The following is a 24,465-nucleotide window of genomic DNA, read 5'->3' on the forward strand; positions in this document are numbered from 1 at the left end:
GAAATTGCGTGGGCGGTCACGGGGGATCCAGGACGGGTTGGGGGGGCGTGCTGTCACCAGGTCGAGGTGGGAAGTGTGCTACCAGGTCCTTTTGGCGCTGGTAGATCTCCCACTGCCGTCGCTGGTGGTCGATGAAGCGAGTCATGGCACTGGCAAAGCGCTTGCCATTCTCGCTAAGACCGGAGTCTCCGCCGATGCGGCCGGCCGCGTCATCTACACTCTCGCCATGTCTTGTGATCCAGATCTGGCGGGGAGACAGATTGAAGTTGAGCAAGTAGTAAACGACCTGTGAAGAGAGGAAACCATGAGTTTGATGGGAGACGACCTTGCGGCCAACATCGATCATCTGGATGTAGGCCATATTGTTTTTCTCCTCGTATTCGCCCAGCGGCACGTATGATCTCTCGTAGAGGGCAACTCGCTTCTTGAAGTCCTCTAGGGCTTTGACGGGGTCTTGCCCCTTGTAGTCTGGTCCGGAGAGCTTCAGGCGCATGTTGGCCTCTAGCAAATCTTTGTCCACGCAACTACTCTCCAGGAACAAGATGCCAAGCTCAGGCCCAGCGCGTTTGCGAATGTGGTCGACGACGGCCTTGCGGCGTTCCATGGTGCTGTTGGTTGCGTCGAGAATACCGACGGCTCCACCGTCTTCCATGATGTATTCGAGCAGCTCGTCAAGGGTATCCAGAGCGACCTGCTCGCGAAGTTTGACAGCACGTTGATTCTGAGGATCAAAAAAGTTGGCAGTCTGGTCCATGGGCTCTGGGGAAGCTTCATTGATTGCCTCTTCGTCTTGAATCGAGTCGGCTGGGCCAGTGTCGGTGGAAGGAACGACGATACTCCCGTTCTTTGAGATGGACTCGGGCTCTTCGCCGTTGACAAGGATCTTGGCCGGGACAACTGGCGGTGGAAGTGTTGCCTCATTCTCACTCTCGGGTGGCGAGGCTTCATTTTGGTTCATAGTTCCAACACTAACGCTCAGCCGACGCACTGAGTCGAGAAGGTCCTTGTGGAGATTGGGGCTGGCCTTCTTCTCATGGTCTGGGCCAGGTTTGGCTGGCGAAGGTGACCGGCCTGCGGCAACACGACGACGTTCACCGACGTTGAAGATCTGGGTATCATGCTGCAACCAATTCAGGTATCGAGCAAGCTTTTTGGTGATGTAACTTTTGCCGCGGGCCGGGAGGCCGACCATAACGATGACAAGCTTTGCGCCGACATCACGTTGAGCAATGCGGCCATCAGGAGAGACCTTGGACTTGGTCAAACCGGGAATATCAAGTGTAGTTGCCCGGACTCGGCTGCTGGGAGTACTGAGGTTGCTTAAACCCGTACTATAAGAGGAAGTGAGTCAGCGAGGTCTAGGCCAAAAACAAAAGAAAAGAATAAAGCTTGTTTTTCCCCGAAAAAGGAAAGGCAGCAAAGAGCGTAAACTTGAGTCGATCACCCGACTGGACACCACGGCTCATCCCTCCGGCAAAGATCAAATCTGGGGAAACAAGCCCGATCTGGCTTTGTTCGGAGCAACGCAGCATGGCTCCGCAGGGACACGCCTCAGCCTCGGGACCCGAGACAAGAGGCGTACAGCGCCGATCAAGTGTAACACATCTCATAGGCTCAAGAAGGGGATATTCAGGCACCAGGTACCCTTCGGGAACAGATGGACGACTAGGAAACGAGAAAGACTTACATCTGTGGAGACGGGGGTGCGGTAGAAATCGGAGTGTCAGTCAGGGCGGTTCCGACTCCGCCCTTGGGCGCCTGCGATGTTTTCTCGGAATGCAGGTCATTACCTAGCGCTCTACCGACCACAGATTTCGGAGGAGGCATTAATGATCCTTCTTTGCCCGACCCGGCGGCGCTAGTGGTCGAACTGAAGCCGTTGGGTCGTTGGTTCATATTCCTCTGATCGCCCAGCTCTGCAGAATCTGGCGACGAGGCAGACGTCATTATGGCCGACCGCGCGATAGCGGAGTGTTGTGCCATCCCCTGCGGGGTAGATCGAGGACGGTGTGAATGGTTTGATATCTCGATAACCCTCGAGATAAGGGAGGGCTTTTAAGCGATGGGCTTCAAGAATCTGATGAAAGGGCCTCGAGGGGGGAGACAAAGTGGGGAGAGAAGAAAAAGAGGGCGGCCGGATGACTCAACTCCGGCAACGTCACTTTCACTTTCAACAAACAACACGAACTATAACAGAACGAACTCTGAAAGCTGACAACAGACAGCAAATAGAAGACGGTGGAATCAACACAGGTCAGTGGCAAGCAATGGAACTGGTTCGTTTGTTGGTGATGTGGTGTTCTGTGGCGTGTTTCACTGAATCAGACGATTGGGAATCAGGTGGATGATGGAGGAACCATATAAACATGAACAACCACAAAGAATCACAAAGTCTTCTTTAACTGAGGTAGTGAAAGGGAGATTGAATGCAACGAAATATAATCTTCCAGAAGCGAGAGAGCCACCCCCACCATACAAACGCTCAATGAAGTCACTGTTCACAAAGGATGGCGATCGTCGAGTCCACTCTTCAAAGTGTGGCTTGCTTTGGTGGATCACTGTGGCATGGGGGCCATCTTCAAAATGATGTCAATGACGAACTAATGAGTAGTCTGTAGATGTGGAAAGATGGAGTCTGAGAGATTCTATATATCCCCCTTCGATCTGGAAAAAAAAGGAGAAGACTGGCAAGGAAGGCCTGACGAGACTATCGATGCAATCTTCAGCCTAGAATGCTTGGCCCAAGACCCTCCCAGCCCAAATCAACATGGCGGAGCAGACTCGCCGAGCCTCCATCCCTGTGTCCATCAATACGGAGTACATATTTTTGCATGCCTGCTTATCCACCGAGATCCACTGCATAAGTAGGGTAATCTTCATCCCCGGCTTGGCTTGGCTTGTGTTTATCCCCATGTGCATCCATACGTGTCCATATGTGGATGGATATAGTATCCCATCACCCCTATCACAGGGGTACGGGCCAAGCTGAGCCCCGGCTGAGACCATCACTTCTCGTATTTACCGATTCCAATCAGACTGATCAGACTGTGTTTGTCGAATAAAAAAAAAAGAAAAGGACCAGTCCATTCTCGGGACGCCTTGTCCAACATGCAATTCACCGCTCGGGCCAGGGACCTCCCTTTCCGCGGGACATACTCGGCTTCCTTGGCGGCTTCACGGCTTGTCAGCAACTGCAGCTCGGACTCCGATTAACTGTAAGCTACCGCGGAGTCACAGTCACGACGATCTTCCGTCGTTGCCAACAGGTGGTTGATATCCAATGGTGTGGTACGAAATAGCTTGGCGGACTTGGCGATCACGCAGGGGGGGTCGAAGAGTCACACATTATCCAGATATCACCGCATAAGAATCCAATAATAGCAGGATGCCCCATACAGTGTAGATAAGATCCCGTTACACTTAACCCTTCCCCGGGGCCCCAGATCCAGATCCAGACGTAACTGCCAGTGGGAGGGCGATGCGATGCGATTCTGCCACAACCCACCACCCCCTTTCAGTGGTGCATAGTTAAAGTTAAGATGATCAAGCACACGTATGCTGCAATGCTCAGTGCGGTCAGAATCACGACCGCGTTCCCACTAGTCCGGAATTTATGGCGGTGGATGCCATCTTCCCCTATTTCGTAGTAAAACTGGCGATTCCGTTGAGATCGACGATACATCCCGATCATCAAGACTCCCGCCCCATAGACAGCGAATAGCGCGCCAATGCTATAAAACTCGGCGGTGAAGATCTTCAGCACGGCTAGCGAAAATGAGAATAGAGAGAGTGCGGTGCGGACGTAGGCTCCTTCAAAGGTCCGTTGCGCTGCTCGTACTTCGACCAATTCTTCTGTTGTCAGCACGGCCGATCGGGCTCGGTGCATGCGAAGATGATATCGATCGGCGGCTCGTCGCTACGGCTGTCAGTTAGATACTGCGGGGGAGCCCTGGAGGATGCGAATCTAGTCCCACCTCGAACATGATGGTGTTCGTCCAAGGTCACTGCCAGTTGTAAATGGGTGAGGGTGAGGTTGAGGTTGAGGTTGAGGTTGAGGATGATTGAAAATAGATGTGGTCATGGGGATGGAGGGGAGCGGAGGGGAATGATCTTCCACTCACGTGGACTCGTCCCTCGCTTCGTAAAGTCGTTGCTTTTTTCTCGTTTAAATTTTTGAGGTTTTTGGCTTGGGCTAAGAGTCTAGGCAGAATGGCTATGCCTATTCCAGACAGCCTCCGTCGTGGCCAAATTGATTGTTTGTTTACCCACTTAGATGCAGGAGCTACTAGCATATATATTTTTGGTGGAGTAACATTTATTGTATAATACCAGTAGTTTGGATATTGGATCTGAGACTTTTGGCTAGGAAATACAGGAATATTCCATCATAAACAAGCTAGGTGTGTAATTAAACAATATCAGGATTTATTTTGATGATGTGAACAAGGAATAGTATGGCGTAAGTAAAAAAAAAATCACATATAGATAGAAATAGTGTTCTCCACGCTGAGGACATATATGCAAAAACTGCGTCTTTGGTCTTAACAATAGGATGGCGCAATGGTTAAGTTCACCGAATTCCTTTGGGTGCCCAGGTTCGAATCCTGGCTCCGACGTTGGTCGGAGTGGCGCAGTGGTTACCGCGTTCGGCTGCTATTACCAAGTCTCCTATTGTTTTTGTCTTTTTGTATTGTTATCTTTGTTTTTTAAACATTCAATTTTTTTTTCTACCCTTTCGTTCGGAATCTAGTCGACTCCACTGTGATTTTGGCCAAATATCAGGCATCCATATCAATATGGAATCGGCCCCCCACATCCGCCTACGCTAAGAGCCGCCAAATCGACCTCCGCGCGACCATCACGATACGTTTATAAACCTGCATTGTTACACAAGTGATAAGCGAAGTACAAATCGCAATAAAAAAATGTCTTTAATCGAACTGCCGCTCGAACTCCTCCATTTGGTTGGAAGTGACCTCAACCAGAAGGACATATCCCGCCTGATATCGACCTCGCGTCGAATGCACAGCGTGTTCCAACGAAAACTCTACACGAACGTGACCCTCGGAGGACAGAAACCGAATGCTGTCCCAATATTTCTCTACACCGTGACCCGAAACCCGAAACTGGCCGGTTATGTCCTATCTCTAGCACTTGCGGCCTGGGACACTCTATATAGACCCGAAGAAATCTCAAGAACCGAAGAAAGAATAGCCTTGTATGGACTCGACTTTGACGGCGATCTTATTCGAAAATTAGTTGGCGAAGCAACTGATTACACCGAAGAAGAGAAGTTGAAATGGCTACACGATCTCGAGACGTTTGTCGACGATGCCTGGGTGGCATTGCTCATTCCGCGATTGACTGGTCTACGGAAAATCGGCTTTGAATTCCCGTTCGGTTCCTCTCATGTCGACAGGATGCTCAAAAAGGCTCTTGAAGATGGAGGCGCTTGTTTTCCTCACCTCGAAGAAGTCAATATGTGTTGGTACGATACAGAAAATGCCGTCGAATCGTATAAGATGCATCCATTTTTGAGATTTCCATCTGTGCGCAAAGTCAGTGGGTGGAAAGTCTCGGAGTCTGACAAGGAGGACGAGGACGAAGATTCGGTGCCCGTGGAGGATGAGAATGACGAGCTCAACCCTATTGAGCTCCTCAAGACTGTCAAACTCCCCCCCCGATGCTCAAATGTAACGCATATTGATCTCTCAGCAACAAATGCCGAGCAGGGAATGCGAGAATGGATCCAGGCCTGCAAAGCACTAAAGTCTTTCCGGATCATCCATGGTGGAGCAACGATCTCATGCAGTGACCTCCAGCCCCGCAAAATATACGATTCCCTCTCACTGCACAAATCTACACTCGAGGCTTTCTGGCTTGGGAACGATGACTTCGGAGGAGGCGGTGAGAATGATGAGGAGTGGATGGGATCATTTGTCGATTTTTCTGCGTTGAAGTTTCTCCGTCTCAGCCTATCCAACCTGGTGGGATACAACGAACAAGATTTACCTAAACAGAATATAAGAGATGTTATTCCCTCGTCGCTGGAGATATTGGTCTTGGACGTTGCGTGGGGGGGGAGTTCTGCGTCGTGTTGGATGACTTGGCGGAGATAGCCACCTCAGCGAAGTTCCCCAGGATAACGTTTTATATTGAGATATACGATGGAAACAGTACCCCAGAGACCATTGTGAAGGTTGAGGGGCTACAGCAGAGGTGTCAAGAGGCTGGAGCTGCGTGTTATGTGAATTTTGAAGCGGAACGTGGATATATGGAAGGCATTAGGTTCACGAATAGCCTCTGGCCACAGTGCGAGGCAGAAAACCTCAACTATTCTTGCTGATAGAGATATTTTATAATGCTTTAAAAAACACACCTGGATTTAGCATCGCAGACTACCATAGCTTTAACCATGGCCAAACCCGAAAGAGGTGAAAATTTCCCTTCATCTAATACAGTCGGATTGTTTTTATTCAAATACAGCTGACCGGTGGCTTTTTCTTTGTATCAAGAAAGAAACAGTGTTAACTTAACGAAAGAGTAACGATATACTGCTTTAGTTATAATCCTAAGTTGTTTAATAATGGGGTGGGGTTGACGACCCCACTACGGCCAAAATCCCCGAGTGCATGCGTGTGAAGCCAGGCTCCGACACAAGTACCCATAATCGCCACGATCGGGATATTTGTCTTCTTTCGGAGTCAGACTACTTCTAGCGACTTATAAATCCAACAGGGATGCGGGTGGGTATTGACTCGTATCTATTGTCTAATATTCCACAAGCCCCCTCTATAATGAAAATGGCCCAACAAATAATCACCTACGATATCAAACCCACAAAGCTGGTCCCAAACTCCACAAAGCCACTTTTGCTTTACAAGGGCTGTTTCATCCGTGACGGAAAAGTAGACACTACACTCGCATTCAACACATTCAAAGAAAACGGATGGGATACACAGTGGGTAGCGACATATGGCCATTATCAGCGCTCACACTACCACGTCGACACACACGAAGTGATGATAGTCCTATCCGGCCCAGGCAAGATTCGTTGGGGCACTGCAGACTTTGGAGATGACGCTCATAATCATACATACGGCACAGCCTCAGAAGATGGTGCCATGTACTCCGACGCCAATGTCGGTGACGTTTTTCTCGTTCCGGCCGGTGTTGCGCATAAGTCTTATAACCCCACTGCGCCGAATTCAGATACAATAGGCTTGGCTGGAGGTGGCCCTATGTTATCTGAGGATTCTAGGAAGGCTATTGGAGAGCTTGAGGTTTCGGGGTTTACTATGATGGGGGCTTACCCCCGCGACTTGGTTTGTGGATGGTCGGAAGGGGGAGATCATGTTGGGGATTTTGAGTCTGTTTGGAATGTTCCAATTCCTCACATGGATCCTTGTTTTGGAAGTAATGGTGGTATAAATGAGTACTGGAAGCGGCCATGACGTCTCCAATGAAGTTTATCAGATGCGGGGTAGCCAAGCGATAGTCCTATTCTGCTAGGTAGAAAGCGTCCGATTATCAGTTTGATTCTATTAATTAACTTCAAAGTCCAAGAAGAATGGAGGGCCTAGTATTTGTCAGTCAAGACTTGTATAGAACTTGAAGTAGCTAGACCCATCAGCTTTTGGACTTAATATATTTGTGAGATGGATAAAACACAGAATCATATAAGGCCAAATTTTTATTATTGTCGCTTCTATCAAACAAAAAAGAATTAAGAGCCCCAGGGCTATAAGTGCTCGTTTTTTCCATCATGGTATTTGTCTACGGATTCGGGATCAAATTATGAGGGTTTCGCCCGACTATAAACTTCTTAATCCCTCAATTCCTATAACATGCCAAATTCAAGCAGAGTAGGATTCAACCCGAATATTTGGGTTTACGCTACAAAATTGTCGGCGAAACTCGCCGCAACGACTCGGTTCTCGCTACTTACCCGAGCCTCGGATTTTCTATCAGCCAATGAAAGATTCCTGCGGCCCGGGCTTGAAATGTTTATAATTCGGTCTAGATGTGTCATTTTATAGGGTTTTATGATGCAAATTCCAGTCTCAGGATTGACCACCAGCACCGTGACTGTAAACACTATTCATCTAATTGTCAGTCTAGGCATAATAACTGAAATATATAGCATCCTCTAGTTTTCAAGTAAATATCCTTTCGTTCACTTATTGCGGATATCTGAGCGTCTATAGCTTTTAAATGAGCGCCCCTGGCTAGCATAGCTTCCCTAGGCCAGGCGGGCACAGGTTCCTACGAGATGATCGCTCAGCTGAGACTCGACCCAAGTGTGCAAGTTCCCACTTCTTGTGAAATTTGATTTAGTGTTTTTCTTCGTATATCATCCGTTGGCTTTCTTATCTAGAAGAAATCCACTGGATAATCTTCTAAACCCCCATGCCAAGAGTCTGCTCCAACATTGACCGCACGCAACTTCTCCTGATATTCAACACAAAGACTTCGCCATTATCAAGTCCAATAGCCACTTGATCACCATGGGCCTTCCAATGCCGGCCATCGTAGTCTTTTGGTAGCCGAAGACAACGAATGTCATCTCCATATTTTATCCATTGGTCGTGGATATAGAGACTTGTCAAAATAATCGGCTTTAAGCCGGCATCCTTAAGCATGATTGCTCCATATTCGGTCTGCAGGTATTGGCCATCTTCTGAGAATCTCATGCTGTAGACCCACTCTGATGTCTCAATACATTCGAGATGTCGAGGTTTCAAGAGTCTTCTGAAGAAACGGCCCCTGAGCTTCGAGATTTTAAAAAAATCGGCGATGTTCCATAGATTTATGGTAGATATTCTGGAGCTTGATGCAATATATTTCCCGCAGGGTGAAATTGCGAGTGCAATGATATGCTCGGGGTGTCTCATGATATTTCTGTTTTCACCTGTTGTTATATTCCATATCTCAATAATTGCGGCTTGGTCGTTAAAAGCTTCAGAGTAGCGGCTCAATATGAAGTGTTTGCCATCAGGTAAAAATGAGATTGCCTGAATTAAACTCGGGGACTGTTGGATAGTTTTCTCCGATTCTCCTGTTTCGGTGTTCCATATATTGATTGTAGGAACAATATAATTTGAAATGCGACGATAATCATATGAAATGACATAACTACCGTCGAATGAGAATGATATAAGGTTAATTCTGTCTGATTGATGTTCGAAAACTCTCTGGCGGTCGCCTGTTGCAGCACACCACAGTGTGATATAACCATCTCCGGAGCCAGACGCGATTTGCTTGCCGTTGGGCGAAAATTCCAGACCAGTAACATCGCGGGGATTTGAATGCCCATTGATTTTCTCCCCTGAATCATCTGCAGTTTTACATATATTGATTGCCGAAGAACCACTGATCAATGCAAGACGCTTGATATCAGGCGAGAAGGTCGCAGCATGGAACTCTGGGTGCTGAAAAGTATCTTCAGGCCCACCTATCAAATCCCAGAGCTTCGAAGTATTGTCCCAGGACGCGGACGCAATTCTTGTACCATCCGGCGAGAATACCACTGTACAAACTTTTCTCGAGTGACCCTTTAGGGTCTTCTCAAGAGCGCCCGTCAAGCTCCAGAGCTTGATAGTATGATCATCGGATCCAGAAACAATTCTTTTGCCATCTGGTGAGAATGCGACTGATTGAACTCGGCCCGAGTGGCCCTTTAGTGTCTTCTCAAGAGCGCCCGTCAAGCTCCAGAGCTTGATAGTATGATCACCGGATCCAGAAACAATTCTTTTGCCATCTGGTGAGAATGCGACTGAAAGAACTGGTTTTGAATGCCCATTTAGTGTCTTCTCAAGAGCGCCCGTCAAGCTCCAGAGCTTGATAGTATGATCCTTGGATCCAGAAACAATTCTTTTGCCATCGGGTGAGAATGCGACTGAAAGGACCTCTGATCTATGCCCCTTCCATGTTTTCGAGGGAGAGCCTACTGAGTCCCATAGGGTTAACTTTCCCATCTCATCGCCTGATACAACCCACTTGCCATCTGGTGAGAATGCGGCAATACCAGTCCATTGAGATTCTAGCGTCTGTATCACTGAAGGCCACCTATCTTCCACAGGAGAGACTTGGCGCAAATATTTTGGAACTTTGTCCAGATTTTTCCTCCTCACGATGCTTGAATCGGGGCTGAAAAAGATAGCAGAGCTATAGATCTGAAGTGGCCAGTGCGTCATAGTGTGGTAGTGTCGTGGTATGAAACGTGCGGCGTCTCGCACAAATCCAGCAGTTGAAGTGTCGTTCTGTAAATATTGTAAGCACAAATCCAATTGAATAATTGCAAGCTGTAAGCTAACCTTGGTTAAGGGTCCCAATGTTTCAAGAAATCCAGGGGCTAAAGACAGCCTGCCCGAAAGGCTAAGATATTCAAGCCATTCCAAGAACTTCGAGTATAGAAATACTCTGACGTTCTCCAGAGTTTCACTTTGATTGATCGCATGATCGACATTTTCGAAATGGCGCACCCAAAATGTAGCTGCATAGTCCAGACAAGATATTTTGACTGTTTCTTCCTGGCTCAGTGGCTCCGATGGGTTTCTGGTAGAGTCGGGTCGCGGTAAGTCTAACAGATTGACCTTGAGGCGCTCAGATAACTGAGAAAGACAGCCTTGGAGAATATCATGATGTCCAAAGCTCGTATAAAGCTGAAAAATTGACTGGGTTTTTTCCTCTGCTAGGTAGTCTCGAGTAGATTGGTGAACAAACTCAATTTTGTTTGCCTGTCTCCTTATAAATGATGCACAGCGATTGACTAATCCCTCATTGTCTTCGTCGGCTAGTCCTGTAACAGCTGAGACTTCAACCACATTCAAAGGTCGATATACAAGCATCATCGCCTTCAGGAGCCGCATACACTTTTTTGTATCGTCTGTTTTGCTGTCGCGCAGTTGGTCTAATGCCCGATCGTAAAGCGCATCCAGACCGGGTGGTAAGTCTTGGATGGTTCCTAGAGCTCTCTCTTGCGGCACATTCTCGAGTTTCTTGCACACTAGACTGACCCAGAGAAAAGTTCCTTCGGCCTTTTTAGAGAGCTCCAACCTTATCTCGCTTTTTAGTGGTGCCTTGTATCTCTGGAAAGCACTCAGCTCATCCACTTTTTGGGATATGTAAGCGTCGACAGCTTGCGAGATGGACGAAAAATTGAGCTCTAAGCTGACTTGTGTTTGTTCATGCCCTGTTAGTAATGCCCGCTCGGCACTATCCAACGGTCGACTTGTCAAGAGCCATTTGAGTTTTGGCTGGTCCAGGCCATTCCGAACAATAAGCCTCAAAAATTCAGCCATGCCACCATCCTGGCACTCGTCAAGAGCATCCACGACCAAATAGACACTCGAGAGCTTGCACTGGCTCGCCAGCATCTCGAACAGGATGTCCCACAGATTTCGCCATGAGGTACAGTCCTCAGTAAAACGTTCTCTTTGGGTATCCCATCGACGTCGTAGAGATGCTTTCAGCTCAGTGTTCTGATTAACCAGCCCTAAGATCAGCCCCTTGATAATCGATTCAAGGGTATTGAGCTCTCGGTCAGCGTTTTGGCAAAAGAAATATGCTACCGTATTCTCGCGTTGCTTCGAAAGCTCTTCGATGAGACCAATCGCCATCATGGTTTTTCCTTTCCCTGCCCCGCCCTTGATCCAGAGCAGAGAAATTTCTGAATCACCCATCCAACTTTGATATTCCGGGGTTTGAAGAATCCATTCCCACGATTGACGGTGCAGTTTGTCTTTGGCTGCCTTGAGTCGGTTTTTGACGACAAACGAGTCAGGGCAAGCTAAATTCTGCATGCAAAATCGGTCGATATCTTCAATTGTGTATGCTATGAAAAGTTGACCGTCAGTGAAAAATTTATTTTGAACGAGTGGAGTCAACATACACTGATAGATTTCCGTACTAATAGGGGCGTTGTTCACTCCGATCTGTAGTCCTCTGTTTGCGTGACCAAAATTATTAGATGCCATAATTCCACGCCGCACTCCAGGTCTCGAGTGACGCAGCCTTGAAATATGCTGATTGTACAGAGTACGTAGCTACGGAAGATCATCTTTAGCGCCCAGCTGAGGTGACGAGGGGTCATGCATCTAGGCAACTCAACTGTCAGGTGACTCGATGGGGGCTGGAAACAACTTGAAGCTATAGGTCAATTTAAAATAGCTACTAATAAGCATCTACTTTGAATAAAGATTGGATTTAGCGGTTTACAAGGTTGCCAACATTGGAAATACTAGTAAATTCACGGATTAGGCTCTAAGCCATAGCAGCCTTCTCTGCTACTAAAAGTTGATGACCATGACCATGGGGCCACCTGGGCACCAACAACTTGAATATAGCAGAGTGAATAAATTGTAGATTTCGTGCTCATTTATTAAGAAAAAAATTGATAAAAATGGCAGCTATTTTGAGGGAAATTAAATGGCAGAAAATTGTATGTTTTGATAGGACTTGGCTTTTTTTATGGGGTAGTAAATAGTCTTGCCTTATGTTGCACTAGTTGGTGTCATTCTTCATCAAATAAGGTGCTATAGTCAAGCTGGTTAAGATGCCTCGTTGTGGTCGTTTACTGTCCTATAGTGGATAGTAGCAATTTCCAATTCCGAGGTGGCCCCGGTTCGAATCCGGGTGGCGCCATATTCATTCTCAATTTCTTTTTTGTCTTTTTATATTCTGTCCTACATACAGCATTGATTGGCTACTGCATTATGATGCTACTCATCTTTTTGCTTGCCCAACAAAGAAGAAGATGAAGGAAGAGCTATTAAATCCACCAATGTATTCTTTTCAAGCTGACAGAACTAGGCCAGCTATCCACTAAATCACACTATATGACCGCCGTAAGATCTTACAATGAGGGGCGGAGACTCACGGAACCCCACCATCATCCTAAGACCGCATCGCCTTTCACGTCTTTCAAGATAACGTATAATCAGGCCGAGAAACGTTATAAACTGCAAAATGACAGCCCTTGAATCTAAAAAGCTTCTGCAGAAGTGGTTTCCCCACACAACCAGTCCCTTCATCGCCAATGCCCCGATGCTCGGATTCACGGACCCTGAGATGGCGAACGCCGTCAACCAAGCTGGTGGTCTGGGTATGTTATGTCCTCTTAAGCCAAACACGAAGAATAAACCTCGAAACTATTACTACAACACGGAGTCAATTTAGATCACTTAGTTAACCCCATCCAGGCTTCATCAGCGGCGGCTTCAACTTCAAGCCCGAATCAACACACCTGTCAGACCTAGAGAAGAGCCTAGTACATACCCGCTCAATTACAGGAACTACCTCAACAGAAACCCTACCCATCGGCGTCGGCTTTATCACATTCAGTCCCGTGGGATTTGAAAATGCCGTCACCATCCTGGCAAAGTACCGGGTCGCCGCCATCTGGCTAGCTTTCCCAAAAGCAGATATCGACCACGGATCCCTCGTCCAAATTATTCGTGATTCTCAGAAACAGAATGGCTGGGATGTCAAGATATTCGTTCAAGTCGGTACTGTGCAATCTGCTAAAGAGGCTATAGATGAGGGTGTGGATGTTCTTGTTGCGCAGGGTACGGATGCGGGTGGGCATCAGTGGGCGCAGGGGGCTGGTCTTATGTCTCTTTTACCTGAGGTGCGCGATGCAGTGCGTGCGAAGTCTGCTTCTGATCGTATTGCTATTTTGGGGGCTGGAGGGATTGTTGATGGGCGAGGGTGTGTTGCCGCTCTAGGGCTTGGTAAGTGATACATCTTACGTCTTTGTTGATGGTCTCTGGGCAAATATTAACCGCATCAAATAGGTGCTGATGGAATTGTTATGGGAACAAGAGTAAGAAGGGGCTGTGAATCTTAGAGAGAAACAAGCTGACAGACTGAATCTAGTTCGTCGCGACTGCAGAGTGTCCTGCACCAGAGCAAATCAAGCAGACAATCGTCTCGGCCACCGACGGTGCTGTTTCGACGGTCAAATCGGTCCAGCATGACGTGTTTCAATCAACTGATGTTTGGCCGGCGCAATATGATGGGAGAGCTGTGATTGGAATCAGCTATACGGATTCCCAGTCCGGTGTTACCGATGAAGAGGTCATCCAGCGGTATAATGATGCTAGAAAGATGGGACAAGACCATCGACGAACAGTGTGGGCGTATGTGGCCTGAATTATTCTTCCTGGTGGTGTGAAATGCGACTAATAAACTTCTATAGTGGTGCAAGCGTTGGAGTTATCGATGCTGTGGTTTCTGTGGACGAGTTGATTAAAGGTATACAGCAGGAAGTCAAGGAGGTTGTGGCGAGAATCACGGCAAACATCTAGCTCGAGGATTGTTTGAAAGCTTTCAAGATAGTCTGGATTGCATAGTGAAATAATTGTGCAGTATTTCACGGTGTGAGCTTGAAATAGCCATCTCCAAGCCTAGATGTCGAGCTGCACTTCTTATGAACAAAATATGATTGTTCTCAAGTCGAACTTGCATATTAAAAGGTCAAAAAGACAAGTCGCTGTCTATTTCCCGTTGGATATGAATTTCTGTTGACTTTTATTTTAAATATTTTACTTTTAAAATTTCTCTTGCCCTTTTCCCACTGCGACAGTCCCAAACAGGCAAGGTCTCCCCCCTTCCCCCCTCCTTTTGACTTCGACCCCCCCTCGTTACCTTTGAAACACATCAAGAGCTCCCTCCTCTCTCTCCCTCTCACTGCATAACATCTCGACTCTCCCAAAACACGGGGTCTTCACAATTTACCTTCCAGTCCGTTCTTTAGCTCCAATACTGGGGCTCCAAAGTTTCCTTTTGAGCTGTCGCCCGCGATTCACTGCGCGACCTTGGATAATTCGCACTGGGTTGCAACCGCGACAGAATCTCCATACGCGACCCCACGCCTCTCTTTCTCCTCTTCCTACAATATCCCACTTCACGGGAATTCGCGACAACCAGACCGACTCCATGAACGAGACCACTCCATCGCCTAGCCCGGCGCCCGGATCGAAAGCTTCGCCGCGTTCACGACCCTCTGCCTCGCCGGCCGCGGGCACCAAGCGCAAAAGAACGAGCGGTACAAAATATTATGCTGTCAAGAATGGATTCACACCGGGTGTTTATGAAGGGTGGCAAGACTGTCTAGCACAAATTACAGGATTCAAGGGCGCAATCTGTAAGTTGCCCCCCCAGGCCCGCATATTCAATGCACTGCCTGGCCTTGAACATTTTTCGCCCTCCCGAAACTACATCCCGGAACTAATAAAGCTAACAAATTCACGCGCAACATTATAGTCCAATCATTTCTCACCTTTGAAGACGCCAATGCGTTCCTGACAGGCGGCAGGATTAGCGGAGCTTCCGCGCAAAGCTCCGAGCCCAGATTCTACGGCATTCAGCGTGGTCGCGCGCCCGGAGTGTACACAGACTGGGCCACAGCACAAGAACAAATCCGCGGCGTGACAAGGCCGCGATATCGGAAATTCTCCACCCGGGAAGAAGCAGAGGCATTCGTGAAAGCAGGAGGCGCACAAAGGGTCCCACCCGCGGTCGGATTCGGAGACGTCAAACAACCAGCCGGCGCCCATGGAGCCGAAAGTGAGAACCCCAAAGATCCAGACGGGATTGAATACCCAGCTGGAGATGGGCCACTGCCGCGCGGGGCGGAAGATGGGTTTGATCCGAATGTTATGCTAGACCCGGCTACGGGCAAGGTCGTTTACAAGGATGCTTCGAAGAAGGTGGCTACCAAGACACAAGTGAGCGGGATACCGGGGATGTTACGGATATATACCGATGGGAGCTCATTGCGAAATGGCACTGCGTTGGCATCGGCTGGAGTTGGGGTTTTCTTTGGACCGGGAGATTCAAGGTTTGTTTTGTTCCTTCATTATTTACTTTTTCTTTTTTTTCGCCTTCAAGGATGTTAGTTCTCTGACTCACGTTCGTCATGCTAGCAGAAATGTCTCGGAGCCATTGAAAGGCAATCGCCAGACCAACCAGCGCGCGGAGTTAACAGCCATTATCCGTGCTTTGGATATTGCTCCTCGCCATCGCGATGTAACGATCGTGACGGATAGCCGATATGCAATTGACTGTGTAACGGTGTGGTATAAGAATTGGCAGCGCAATAACTGGACGACGAAAGACGGCAAGCCGGTAGAAAATAAGGACCTGGTGGAATCTATTCTCGTGAATATCGAAGAACGAGGGCAACTGAAAGTGAAGACGCTATTCGAGTGGGTCAAAGGCCATGCGAAAGATCCTGGAAACGAGGCTGCCGATCGGTTGGCTGTGAATGGTGCTCACAGAGGTGTCGCTGAGAAGGCCGAGGCACTGGAAGCCAGTCGCGACTTGCCTGATGAGCTGCTGGAGGAGGATTTCTGAACTCGAAGTAATCATGAATAACGCCATGGAAAAATACTGTACCATCGCCATTTGGTTAAACTGTAAAGTCCTTAACTTGTGTAGATCGGGCTAAAGTTGTGTAGATCTTGGCGAATGAGCGGGTTGGAAATCACCGCCGATGTCCGCCCGCAACACCAAGATTTCCCCTCCACAACAACCGCATCTGCAATCTGCAATCCTAAGGCTTCTTCTCCAACCGTGGCTTGGCTTACTTGGCGACCGATACTCTTCCATATGATCTCCACAAACTCATCTCTCACTATCCAATCCATGATTGAATAACACTCGCTTGCTGTTTCTGCCCATACTCTTTGTGGCACGGCTCATATTGACCAGACGTGATCGTGATCTCATCTGACTCTCATTGAACTCGCATCTGTCGAGTAACCCATTTCAACCAGATAACCAGACATATCCGGCTTTATATTCAGGCAATCCAGCGTATAAGCACGCAGGTTGCACATTGTGCCGCACACTGCAAGGGGCCAACATGCCGACCCTCGCATTGATCAACTTCAACATAGTCTGCGCGACACTTGGAGGCTTCGTCTCTCTTTTCGGACTTGTCTCTTATCTTTGCAAGGAGCAATTCTATCTCTCTGAAGCACGTAAGTCGGGGCAATATTCACCATTTAAACCCAATAGCCCAGTTCACAGTATTGATGTATATCTAGTGATTTCACTGCTTGCCGGCGTGGCATTCTCGCCTCATGCAGCCAATTTCATAAGACCCGCAGACTACGCGCTGCACTCGCAGGAAAACCTCGATGCAATCACCCTGCACTTCACACGTCTGGTACTCGGCGTGCAGCTGGTCCTGGCCGGAGTGCAATTGCCAAAGCGGTACCTGCAGATCGAATGGCGGAGTTTATCGCTGCTTCTGGGTCCTGGAATGATTGCAATGTGGCTATGCAGTAGTCTCGTTATATGGGCTATGATTCCAAACTTCGAGTTCCTGCATGCTCTGATCGTGGCTGCTTGCGTGACACCCACAGATCCTGTTTTATCCAATTCGATTGTCAAAGGCAAATTCGCCGACAAGCATGTCCCCCGCCCACTGCAGCGAATTATCGTCGCCGAGTCCGGTGCTAATGATGGTCTTGGGTATCCGTTCCTTTTCTTTGGCATTTACTTGCTAAAGTATCTTGGTATGAACGGGGCGGGATATACTGGCGGTGGAGGGAAGGCTATGGGTTTATGGTTCTATGAAACTTGGGTCTATACCATTTTGCTCAGTGTTGTTTATGGCACTGTTACTGGCTGGTTGGCTAGAAAACTACTTCACTGGGCGGAAGAAAAGCATTACGTGGACCGGGAGAGCTTTCTGGTTTTCGCAATTGCGCTCGCAGTAAGTTTTGAAATATCGAGATGGCTTGTTATGTTGTCTTGCTAACTCGGAAATCCTCTATATCTAGCTATTTGTTGTGGGAACTTGCGGTCTTATCGGAACCGATGATCTTCTCGCATGTTTTATTGCCGGAAATGTCTTCACGCAAGAGTACGTTGTTCCTTGAAAACTGAGCCCTAAGAGATGAGATTTCTGACCCATGTTCTAGTGATTGGTTTCGCCTTGAAACCATGGATGACTCTCTCCAACCTACCATCGACATGCTGCTCAACTTAGCTGTCTTCATGTGGTTTGGCGCTGTTTGCCCCTGGCCATCCTTCTTAAACAACGACATCATCCCCTTGTACCGCCTCGTCTTCCTGGGAATCCTCATTCTCATCGTTCGCCGATTGCCAATTGTCCTCGCCATGCACAAATACATCCACCAGATCGAGCACATCTCCCAGGCATGTTTTGTCGGATTCTTCGGTCCTATCGGCGTCGGCGCGATCTTTTACCTTTCAATCAGCAGAGAGTTCCTCCTCGACATAAAAGTCGACGGCAAAACCCGAGAGGATGCCCAAAGAGTCGCCGACGCCGTGAACATCGTGGTATGGTTCTTGGTGATTTGCAGCATTGTGAGTTTCCTTTTCCCCAAGAAATCAGATCAGATCAGATCACCCCCACCCCCCCAAAACGACCGATACTAACTCGTTCCAAGATCGTACACGGTCTATCCGTCCCCATCGGAAAAGCCGGCTACAACCTCCCCCGAACAATTTCAAGCGCCATAAGCACAAGCATCGACGAGCCCGAACCAGTGCCTATTTCCAACTCACGTACCACACATAGCACTGCCATCCCGCTGTCCGATGATAGCTTCCGATCTCGCAAGCGTGGTGTCCGTTCATCGACACCGAACCCGCCCATTTTCCGCATTGGCCGCTCGGTCATTCATCCGCCCGCAAACGAGCAACAGCCCGGCGCGGGACAGACGGATGAACCAGAACGACCTGTTCACCTTGTTATTCATGACTCTCCGGCTCTTTCGAGTGAGGGTGTAGAGGCTTCTGAGGCCCATGTTGTTTGATTGGCGGCCATGGAGCGTGGGGCTTCGCTGACCGTTATATATCTGGGGTTTCAAGTTGATATCTTTAAGATATTAAATAGGGATATATGATCCCTTCTTGTCTGAGAGATTATGACAATCTTTTGTTGAGATTTGTTGCGTACTGTTTTTTTGTGTTGAAGAGAGGGGGATGCGTCCAGTTATTTCTGCATATTTTGATTCGTTCTTGTTTATATGATATTGTTTTGTTTCTGGTCTTTACTAAATTCTAAATATCGATATGGTAATCTTATAGGTCCAAAATAGGTATTCTTCACGTATTGAAACCGGATAACTAAAATCCCTCGTTCTTAGGGGAGCGAGCCGGAATTTCGTTCAATCACAAGTTCTCCTCGTCGTCGTCGAGAATCATCGAGAATGTCTCAGGAGCAATTTGTTTGAGAAACTCAGGGTCAAAGGCCCGAGAAATAGATTCATCTGGGGAGTAAACGATGAGAAATTCCTAAAGAAAAGATAAGCGTATGTTGCGATAAAAGGGTTGCAGTGGAGAGACATACCACCTCGACCCGACCCGTGAGTTGTTCCAAGATCCATCCAATAGGTCTTCTGTTAGACTGACTCGCAATAACTTTATTTGAACTTTCATCGGGATCTAGATATGTCGCGTGAAAAAACGGTGTGTCGCCCAGCTCATCAGACCAAGAGATCTCTGTTGGATCTATTGCCCGCTTATCAGTCATTTTATAAGCCTTCCAGGAATAGATTGCAACTGGTAGCGAAGCTGGGTGTTAGGAAGATATAAGATCTTCTATATGATCAAATATTAGTTGACTAAAAAGTTTGATAGTAAAAAGAAATTAGAGGATTGGCACTTACTATACCAAGAGACTGCGTTTTCAATACTCGCCTGGTCTGCTAGATCAACCATAATAATAGCAGCATCACAATTCTCTATCCATTTAGCCCTATCTTGAGCTGTACAAGATGCAGAGAGATCCCAGAAATTGAATTTGGCGCACCCGATATTCTATAACCGATGTCCATCGTATCAGAAGATATTGGTGGTAGGGTACAAGAGGCAAATAGAACTTACAGTTGAGAAGTAGATTCTCTCGCAATTGTAGCTATCTGTCGGGGTGTATTCAGATTGATAGAAACCATCTAATAAGTAGGATATCCAGCTTGACTGTAGAACTTATGCTTAGTTATCTTTGTACGATCTAGACAATACTACCAGTAACTAGTTATGGCCTTACCTTGCCAACACGTGCGTCGCCGACAAGTACTAGCTTGAGCTCTTTCTCCAAAATATTCATCATGGACCATTTTTCAACAGCAGCTCCCCCAAACCTGCAGTTATTTTTTCTTTTTGTGAATTTCAGCCCTGTTTTTGAACATATAGAGAAGTTAAGAGGACGAGGCCAGGTCTTTTATGTCGGGCGGAGAGGAGGAGCTAAACCAAAAAGGGCTACCAACCACACATACTGTGACGCCCTCCTATCAAACCTGCATATCAGCAACCCCACCCACATCGCGCCTTTCAGCTAAACGCAATATAAAAGCCGCAACATCGAAAAAAGATGGCCACTGCAAAACCCGCGAAGAAAATCTTCCCAATTAAAACATTCATCTCAGACCTCCCGACAACCCACATCTTACAGACACGTCCATCAGCTTCAGAAAATGAAGCCAGACCAGCCCGTGGACGCCTGGTCATTATCGGCGATATACACGGGATGAGAAAATCCCTCTCATCACTTTTAGACAAAGTCACTTTCGACCAACACAATGGCGACCACCTGATCTTAGTCGGAGATCTTGTCAATAAAGGGCCCGATAGCGCCGGCGTCGTCGATATAGCCATGAAGCTAGGTGCCAGTGCCGTGAGAGGAAACCATGAAAATGCAGTCCTGCATGCGGCTGAGCAGATCCGCGCGAAAAGAGAGAGTTTGTTGCTTGCTGGAATCCTGAGTATTGCACAGAGGGACTCGGACTCGGACCCAAATACGAATACCGGACAGGCCACACCAGCTCCGGCTCAGACTCCGAGTTCCGGACCCGACTTCGAACTCGTCGATGATATGGAGAATTTTCAAAAATACATGGCTGCTAATGCTGGTCCCGATGACGTGCTGCACGGTGTTGCAACATACACCACGGCATTAAAGCTTTCAAAAAGGCACCTGGAATGGCTGGCCTCTTTACCATTAATTTTGCGAGTCGAACTACCCCGCGACTTAATATCGCCTTTTGGCGAGAATTTGATCGTGGTTCATGCGGGTCTTGTTCCTAATGTTTCGCTTGAGAAGCAAGAGCCGCATTCTATCATGCATATGCGGAGTCTGAATCGTGCATCGAGTGAAGGGGCCGCGGGAGCAGAGTTGCTTCCGACGGAGGACTTTGGCGAAGAAGGCTGGATTAAAGAATGGGATTCATGGCAGGAGAGTCAGGAGGTTAAGACGACGGTTGTTTTTGGTCATGATGCGAAGCGTCGGTTGCAGGTGGGGAAGTATACGATTGGGCTTGACTCGGCTTGTTTGTATGGGTATCAGCTGAGTGCGCTTGTGATTTCGACTGGCGAGGGTCGGGTTCAGCATCGGGTTGTTCAGGTTGATTGTGTTGATAAGCCTGTTGTTCCACCTGTGCCTGTACCTGTGCCTCAAGCGGGGACCGAGAAAGAAACCACTCAAACAGAGACCCAATAATTAGAAGGCATTTAGGTCCTAAAATAAATAGGACTCTACTTTCCTAATTCTTTTGAGTATTAGCTTGAATCGGCAAAAGCAAGATGCGGTAAGGGCTGCTTCACACCATCAAAACTACTGGCATGGATAGTACATTTGCTTATTCCTCGTCCACTGCCTTTATGCGGTCTAGCCCAACAAGCCAAAACCTCACTGCTCACGTACGATTCCTTATAACCAATTAACCCCCACTCTCATTAAACCTTAAAGTATCACTTTACCCATCTAGATAATTCTACAAAAGCTCGTCATGTCATACCAGCTTTCCTAAGATTGAACAAATGAGCATGCTCACAGACCCCTCGGATAGCCTCGACACTCGCATGCAGCCAACCGTCGTTGGATAGAACATACCCACCCATGGAGACCCTATGTGGTCTGCGGCTGAACGAGTAGGCTCCCTCATGGCTCCTCGCAGGGCGAAAATTAAATAAGACAGGCCGATCCGCTCATCTGGACTTCCTTCTCCACATTCGGTTTGATTCAAACAAGCCATCGAGCTCAAATACCCTTTAAACAACAATGCAGGAAGATGCACCCGTCATCATTGCCGGCGCTGGGCCCATCGGCATGATACTTGCCTATCAACTGGATAGGTTGAACGTACCATGTTTGATCGCCGAGCAGAATCTAGAAACAACCAAGTGGCCCAAGATGGACCTGACGAATGCTCGCTCGATGGAACTCCTCCGATACTTGGGACTAGCGAATGACTATCGCGCACAGGCTGGTGCTGTAGCTCGGACTGAAAGATTCGACTCGCAGTTCGTCACGCAAATTAATTCGAAAGGGAAACTGCTTAGTACATGGGTAGGGGTCCCGAGCTGTCATTTAATACAATTCGATTGATAAACTTGATGTATTAACCTTTCACCAGAAATTGCCGTCTGTTATAGAACAAGATAAGCAAGCCCGCACATTGAACGACGGGAGTCAACCAGCTGAAGCAGAGCAACGATGCTCACAGATCATCTTCGAGGCATGGATGAAAGACATTCTCCTTAAACGGCAGAGTATCACCGCGAAATTTGGGTGGAAGTATACTTCTCACAACGAAGACGAGAACGGTGTTTCAGTTAATTTCACCGATCTCGACGGGAACACTCACACAGCTCGCGGGAGATATCTCGTCGGTTGCGACGGGGGTGGAAGTCGAGTTCGCCGCACAGCCGGGATTGCAATGCGTGGTGGGCCAATGTGAGTATCAAATTCAATCCATATCCCATAAATTCAAGAGACGAGACGCTGACCTCGGGCCACCAATATCCAGGCCAATAAAATTCCACCTCGTGCATTTCAAATCTCGCGAATTGAGCGAAACACTCCCATTCGGTCGTTTTTGGCACATCTTCGCTTCCAATGGAGGGTTCATCATCGACCAGGATCACAATCATACTTTCACCGCACATTTTCCCGTACACCTGCTCGACGAAGCCGAGACTGACCCCCGTGAAATCGTATACCGGGTTCTAGGTGCCGATGGAAACAAACATCGTATTCGAATCGACGAGATCTTAGTTGACAGCGAATGGACTCCCAACTTTAGCATCGCAGATCAATACCATACTGATAATCTGAGGGTATTTCTAGCAGGTGATGCCGGTGAGCTTCTTCAAGCCTTCCCCTACCAACCAAAAGGACAAGACTAAATCCAAACACCATCAGCTCACCGCAACCCTCCGCACGGCGGATACGGCATGAACGCCGGCATTGTCGACGCCATCGACCTAGGCTGGCGTCTCGCCGCCATGATAAAAGGCTACGGCGGTTCTCTCCTACTAACCGCCTACACAATCGAAAGACGACCAATGATGATACGAGCTCTAGTCCGTTCCCACAGACACATATTCGAGCACGTCAAACTGGCCCAGATATCCGATTCAAAACTAGACCTTCTCGACGCACCCACTCCCGAAGGCGAAGCCCTGCGGCACCAAATCCACGCCTTTTTGCAAGAATCTGCGCCCGAAACGAGAGATCGCGGAATCGAGTTCGATTTGAGGTATTACCATTCGCCTATTGTGTACCAGGATCGATCCGATGAGCCGGTTTGGGAGGTTGGGAGGTATACGCCCAGTACGCGGCCTGGATCGCGGGCGCCGCATGTATTTTTGGAAGATGGGGAGACGAGCGTGTATGATCTTTTTGGGACGGACTTTACGCTTGTTCAGTTCGGACAAGTTGACGGCGGGACTGGGAATCTTCAAATTGAGGACAGCACTACTAGTAGCGAGAGAGCCGGCGATATACTCACGTCAACCGCGTCATCCCGTGGGATTCCGCTGAAACATGTCTACATCAAGGACGAGCCTCATGCACGACGGATCTGGGAAAGGGAGCTCGTTCTCGTTCGACCGGATACACATATCGCTTGGCGAGGGTCTTGCGCTGAAGTTCTGCGACTGGGTCAAGAAGGTGTGCATGGTATCTGGGATATTGTGACCGGACATGTTTCTTCACCTCTAGCGGAGGAAAGCCCTGCGGCGCATGCAGCAACCGAGCGGGCATTTGAGGAGATTGTGAAGGGATTTTTGGGAGAGATGCACGGGAGGGAAGAACTGGGGATCCAGTATTGAATTAGTATATAGGATGATTTGCAGGGTTCATCCGAGTCGTTATGAGTCTCGGAAGAAAGCCCCGACAGTCAAAGCGTACGCCAAGTTGTACAGAGCAATAGAAAGCAGCGCCATGCATTCGTACAGATACCATAAGGGCAGATAAAGAACATAACATAAAACAGTTAGAACGATGCCGTGAAAAAAATGCCATCGATATTCTGCGCGGTCCTCGATGAAAAGAAAAAAAGAAATGGAAATGAGAGAAAAAAGAAGAACTAGAAATATGAATGCAATAAGAAAGAATTATTGCCCGAAGAACCCGCCCCAAATGCTTAATACCCAGGGTACGCAAGCATCAAACTATTACTTAGACAAAGACTGGCGCCA

The 24,465-nt window shown here is 48.0% G+C and overlaps 11 protein-coding genes across 11 annotated transcripts; 7 read left to right on the forward strand and 4 right to left on the reverse strand.

Annotated features, from left to right (window-relative positions):
* Window positions 1-16: 16 nt before the first annotated feature.
* On the reverse strand, window positions 17-1,983 carry N7533_004922 (uncharacterized protein; the record flags this gene model as incomplete). The annotated part of the gene is made up of 2 exons (XM_057101572.1): window positions 17-1,331; window positions 1,688-1,983. 2 exons carry the CDS (start codon window positions 1,981-1,983, stop codon window positions 17-19), a joined length of 1,611 nt encoding a protein of 536 aa, XP_056961202.1.
* Window positions 1,984-3,514: 1,531 nt separating this feature from the next.
* N7533_004923 (uncharacterized protein) lies at window positions 3,515-3,983 on the reverse strand (the record flags this gene model as incomplete). Its single annotated transcript, XM_057101573.1, has 2 exons — window positions 3,515-3,916; window positions 3,975-3,983. 2 exons carry the CDS (start codon window positions 3,981-3,983, stop codon window positions 3,515-3,517), a joined length of 411 nt encoding a protein of 136 aa, XP_056961203.1.
* A 942-nt stretch (window positions 3,984-4,925) lies between these two features.
* N7533_004924 (uncharacterized protein) lies at window positions 4,926-6,119 on the forward strand (the record flags this gene model as incomplete). Its single annotated transcript, XM_057101574.1, has 1 exon — window positions 4,926-6,119. One exon carries the CDS (start codon window positions 4,926-4,928, stop codon window positions 6,117-6,119), a length of 1,194 nt encoding a protein of 397 aa, XP_056961204.1.
* Window positions 6,120-6,803: 684 nt separating this feature from the next.
* On the forward strand, window positions 6,804-7,454 carry N7533_004925 (cupin domain-containing protein; the record flags this gene model as incomplete). The annotated part of the gene is made up of 1 exon (XM_057101575.1): window positions 6,804-7,454. One exon carries the CDS (start codon window positions 6,804-6,806, stop codon window positions 7,452-7,454), a length of 651 nt encoding a protein of 216 aa, XP_056961205.1.
* A 945-nt stretch (window positions 7,455-8,399) lies between these two features.
* N7533_004926 (WD40 repeat domain-containing protein) lies at window positions 8,400-11,978 on the reverse strand (the record flags this gene model as incomplete). The annotated part of the gene is made up of 3 exons (XM_057101576.1): window positions 8,400-10,262; window positions 10,317-11,836; window positions 11,894-11,978. 3 exons carry the CDS (start codon window positions 11,976-11,978, stop codon window positions 8,400-8,402), a joined length of 3,468 nt encoding a protein of 1,155 aa, XP_056961206.1.
* Window positions 11,979-12,969: 991 nt separating this feature from the next.
* Window positions 12,970-14,309, forward strand: N7533_004927 (nitronate monooxygenase; the record flags this gene model as incomplete). Its single annotated transcript, XM_057101577.1, has 5 exons — window positions 12,970-13,105; window positions 13,203-13,733; window positions 13,797-13,825; window positions 13,879-14,141; window positions 14,201-14,309. The coding sequence occupies 5 exons, from the start codon at window positions 12,970-12,972 to the stop codon at window positions 14,307-14,309; spliced, it is 1,068 nt and encodes a 355-aa protein (XP_056961207.1).
* Window positions 14,310-14,940: 631 nt separating this feature from the next.
* N7533_004928 (RNA-DNA hybrid ribonuclease) lies at window positions 14,941-16,359 on the forward strand (the record flags this gene model as incomplete). The annotated part of the gene is made up of 3 exons (XM_057101578.1): window positions 14,941-15,148; window positions 15,268-15,844; window positions 15,933-16,359. The coding sequence occupies 3 exons, from the start codon at window positions 14,941-14,943 to the stop codon at window positions 16,357-16,359; spliced, it is 1,212 nt and encodes a 403-aa protein (XP_056961208.1).
* A 511-nt stretch (window positions 16,360-16,870) lies between these two features.
* Window positions 16,871-18,797, forward strand: N7533_004929 (putative Na/H antiporter; the record flags this gene model as incomplete). The annotated part of the gene is made up of 5 exons (XM_057101579.1): window positions 16,871-16,988; window positions 17,055-17,728; window positions 17,796-17,878; window positions 17,937-18,345; window positions 18,429-18,797. The coding sequence occupies 5 exons, from the start codon at window positions 16,871-16,873 to the stop codon at window positions 18,795-18,797; spliced, it is 1,653 nt and encodes a 550-aa protein (XP_056961209.1).
* A 358-nt stretch (window positions 18,798-19,155) lies between these two features.
* Window positions 19,156-19,516, reverse strand: N7533_004930 (uncharacterized protein; the record flags this gene model as incomplete). The annotated part of the gene is made up of 2 exons (XM_057101580.1): window positions 19,156-19,278; window positions 19,334-19,516. The coding sequence occupies 2 exons, from the start codon at window positions 19,514-19,516 to the stop codon at window positions 19,156-19,158; spliced, it is 306 nt and encodes a 101-aa protein (XP_056961210.1).
* An 840-nt stretch (window positions 19,517-20,356) lies between these two features.
* On the forward strand, window positions 20,357-21,481 carry N7533_004931 (metallophosphoesterase family protein; the record flags this gene model as incomplete). Its single annotated transcript, XM_057101581.1, has 1 exon — window positions 20,357-21,481. The coding sequence occupies one exon, from the start codon at window positions 20,357-20,359 to the stop codon at window positions 21,479-21,481; it is 1,125 nt and encodes a 374-aa protein (XP_056961211.1).
* A 561-nt stretch (window positions 21,482-22,042) lies between these two features.
* On the forward strand, window positions 22,043-24,096 carry N7533_004932 (uncharacterized protein; the record flags this gene model as incomplete). Its single annotated transcript, XM_057101582.1, has 4 exons — window positions 22,043-22,330; window positions 22,398-22,717; window positions 22,791-23,122; window positions 23,186-24,096. 4 exons carry the CDS (start codon window positions 22,043-22,045, stop codon window positions 24,094-24,096), a joined length of 1,851 nt encoding a protein of 616 aa, XP_056961212.1.
* Window positions 24,097-24,465: the final 369 nt, after the last annotated feature.

The sequence above is a fragment of the Penicillium manginii genome (assembly GCF_028828005.1).
Source record: "Penicillium manginii strain IBT 31320 chromosome Unknown utg000004l:1.0-7231830.0:1.0-7236170.0, whole genome shotgun sequence".
NCBI classification, from domain to species: Eukaryota; Fungi; Ascomycota; class Eurotiomycetes; order Eurotiales; family Aspergillaceae; genus Penicillium; species Penicillium manginii.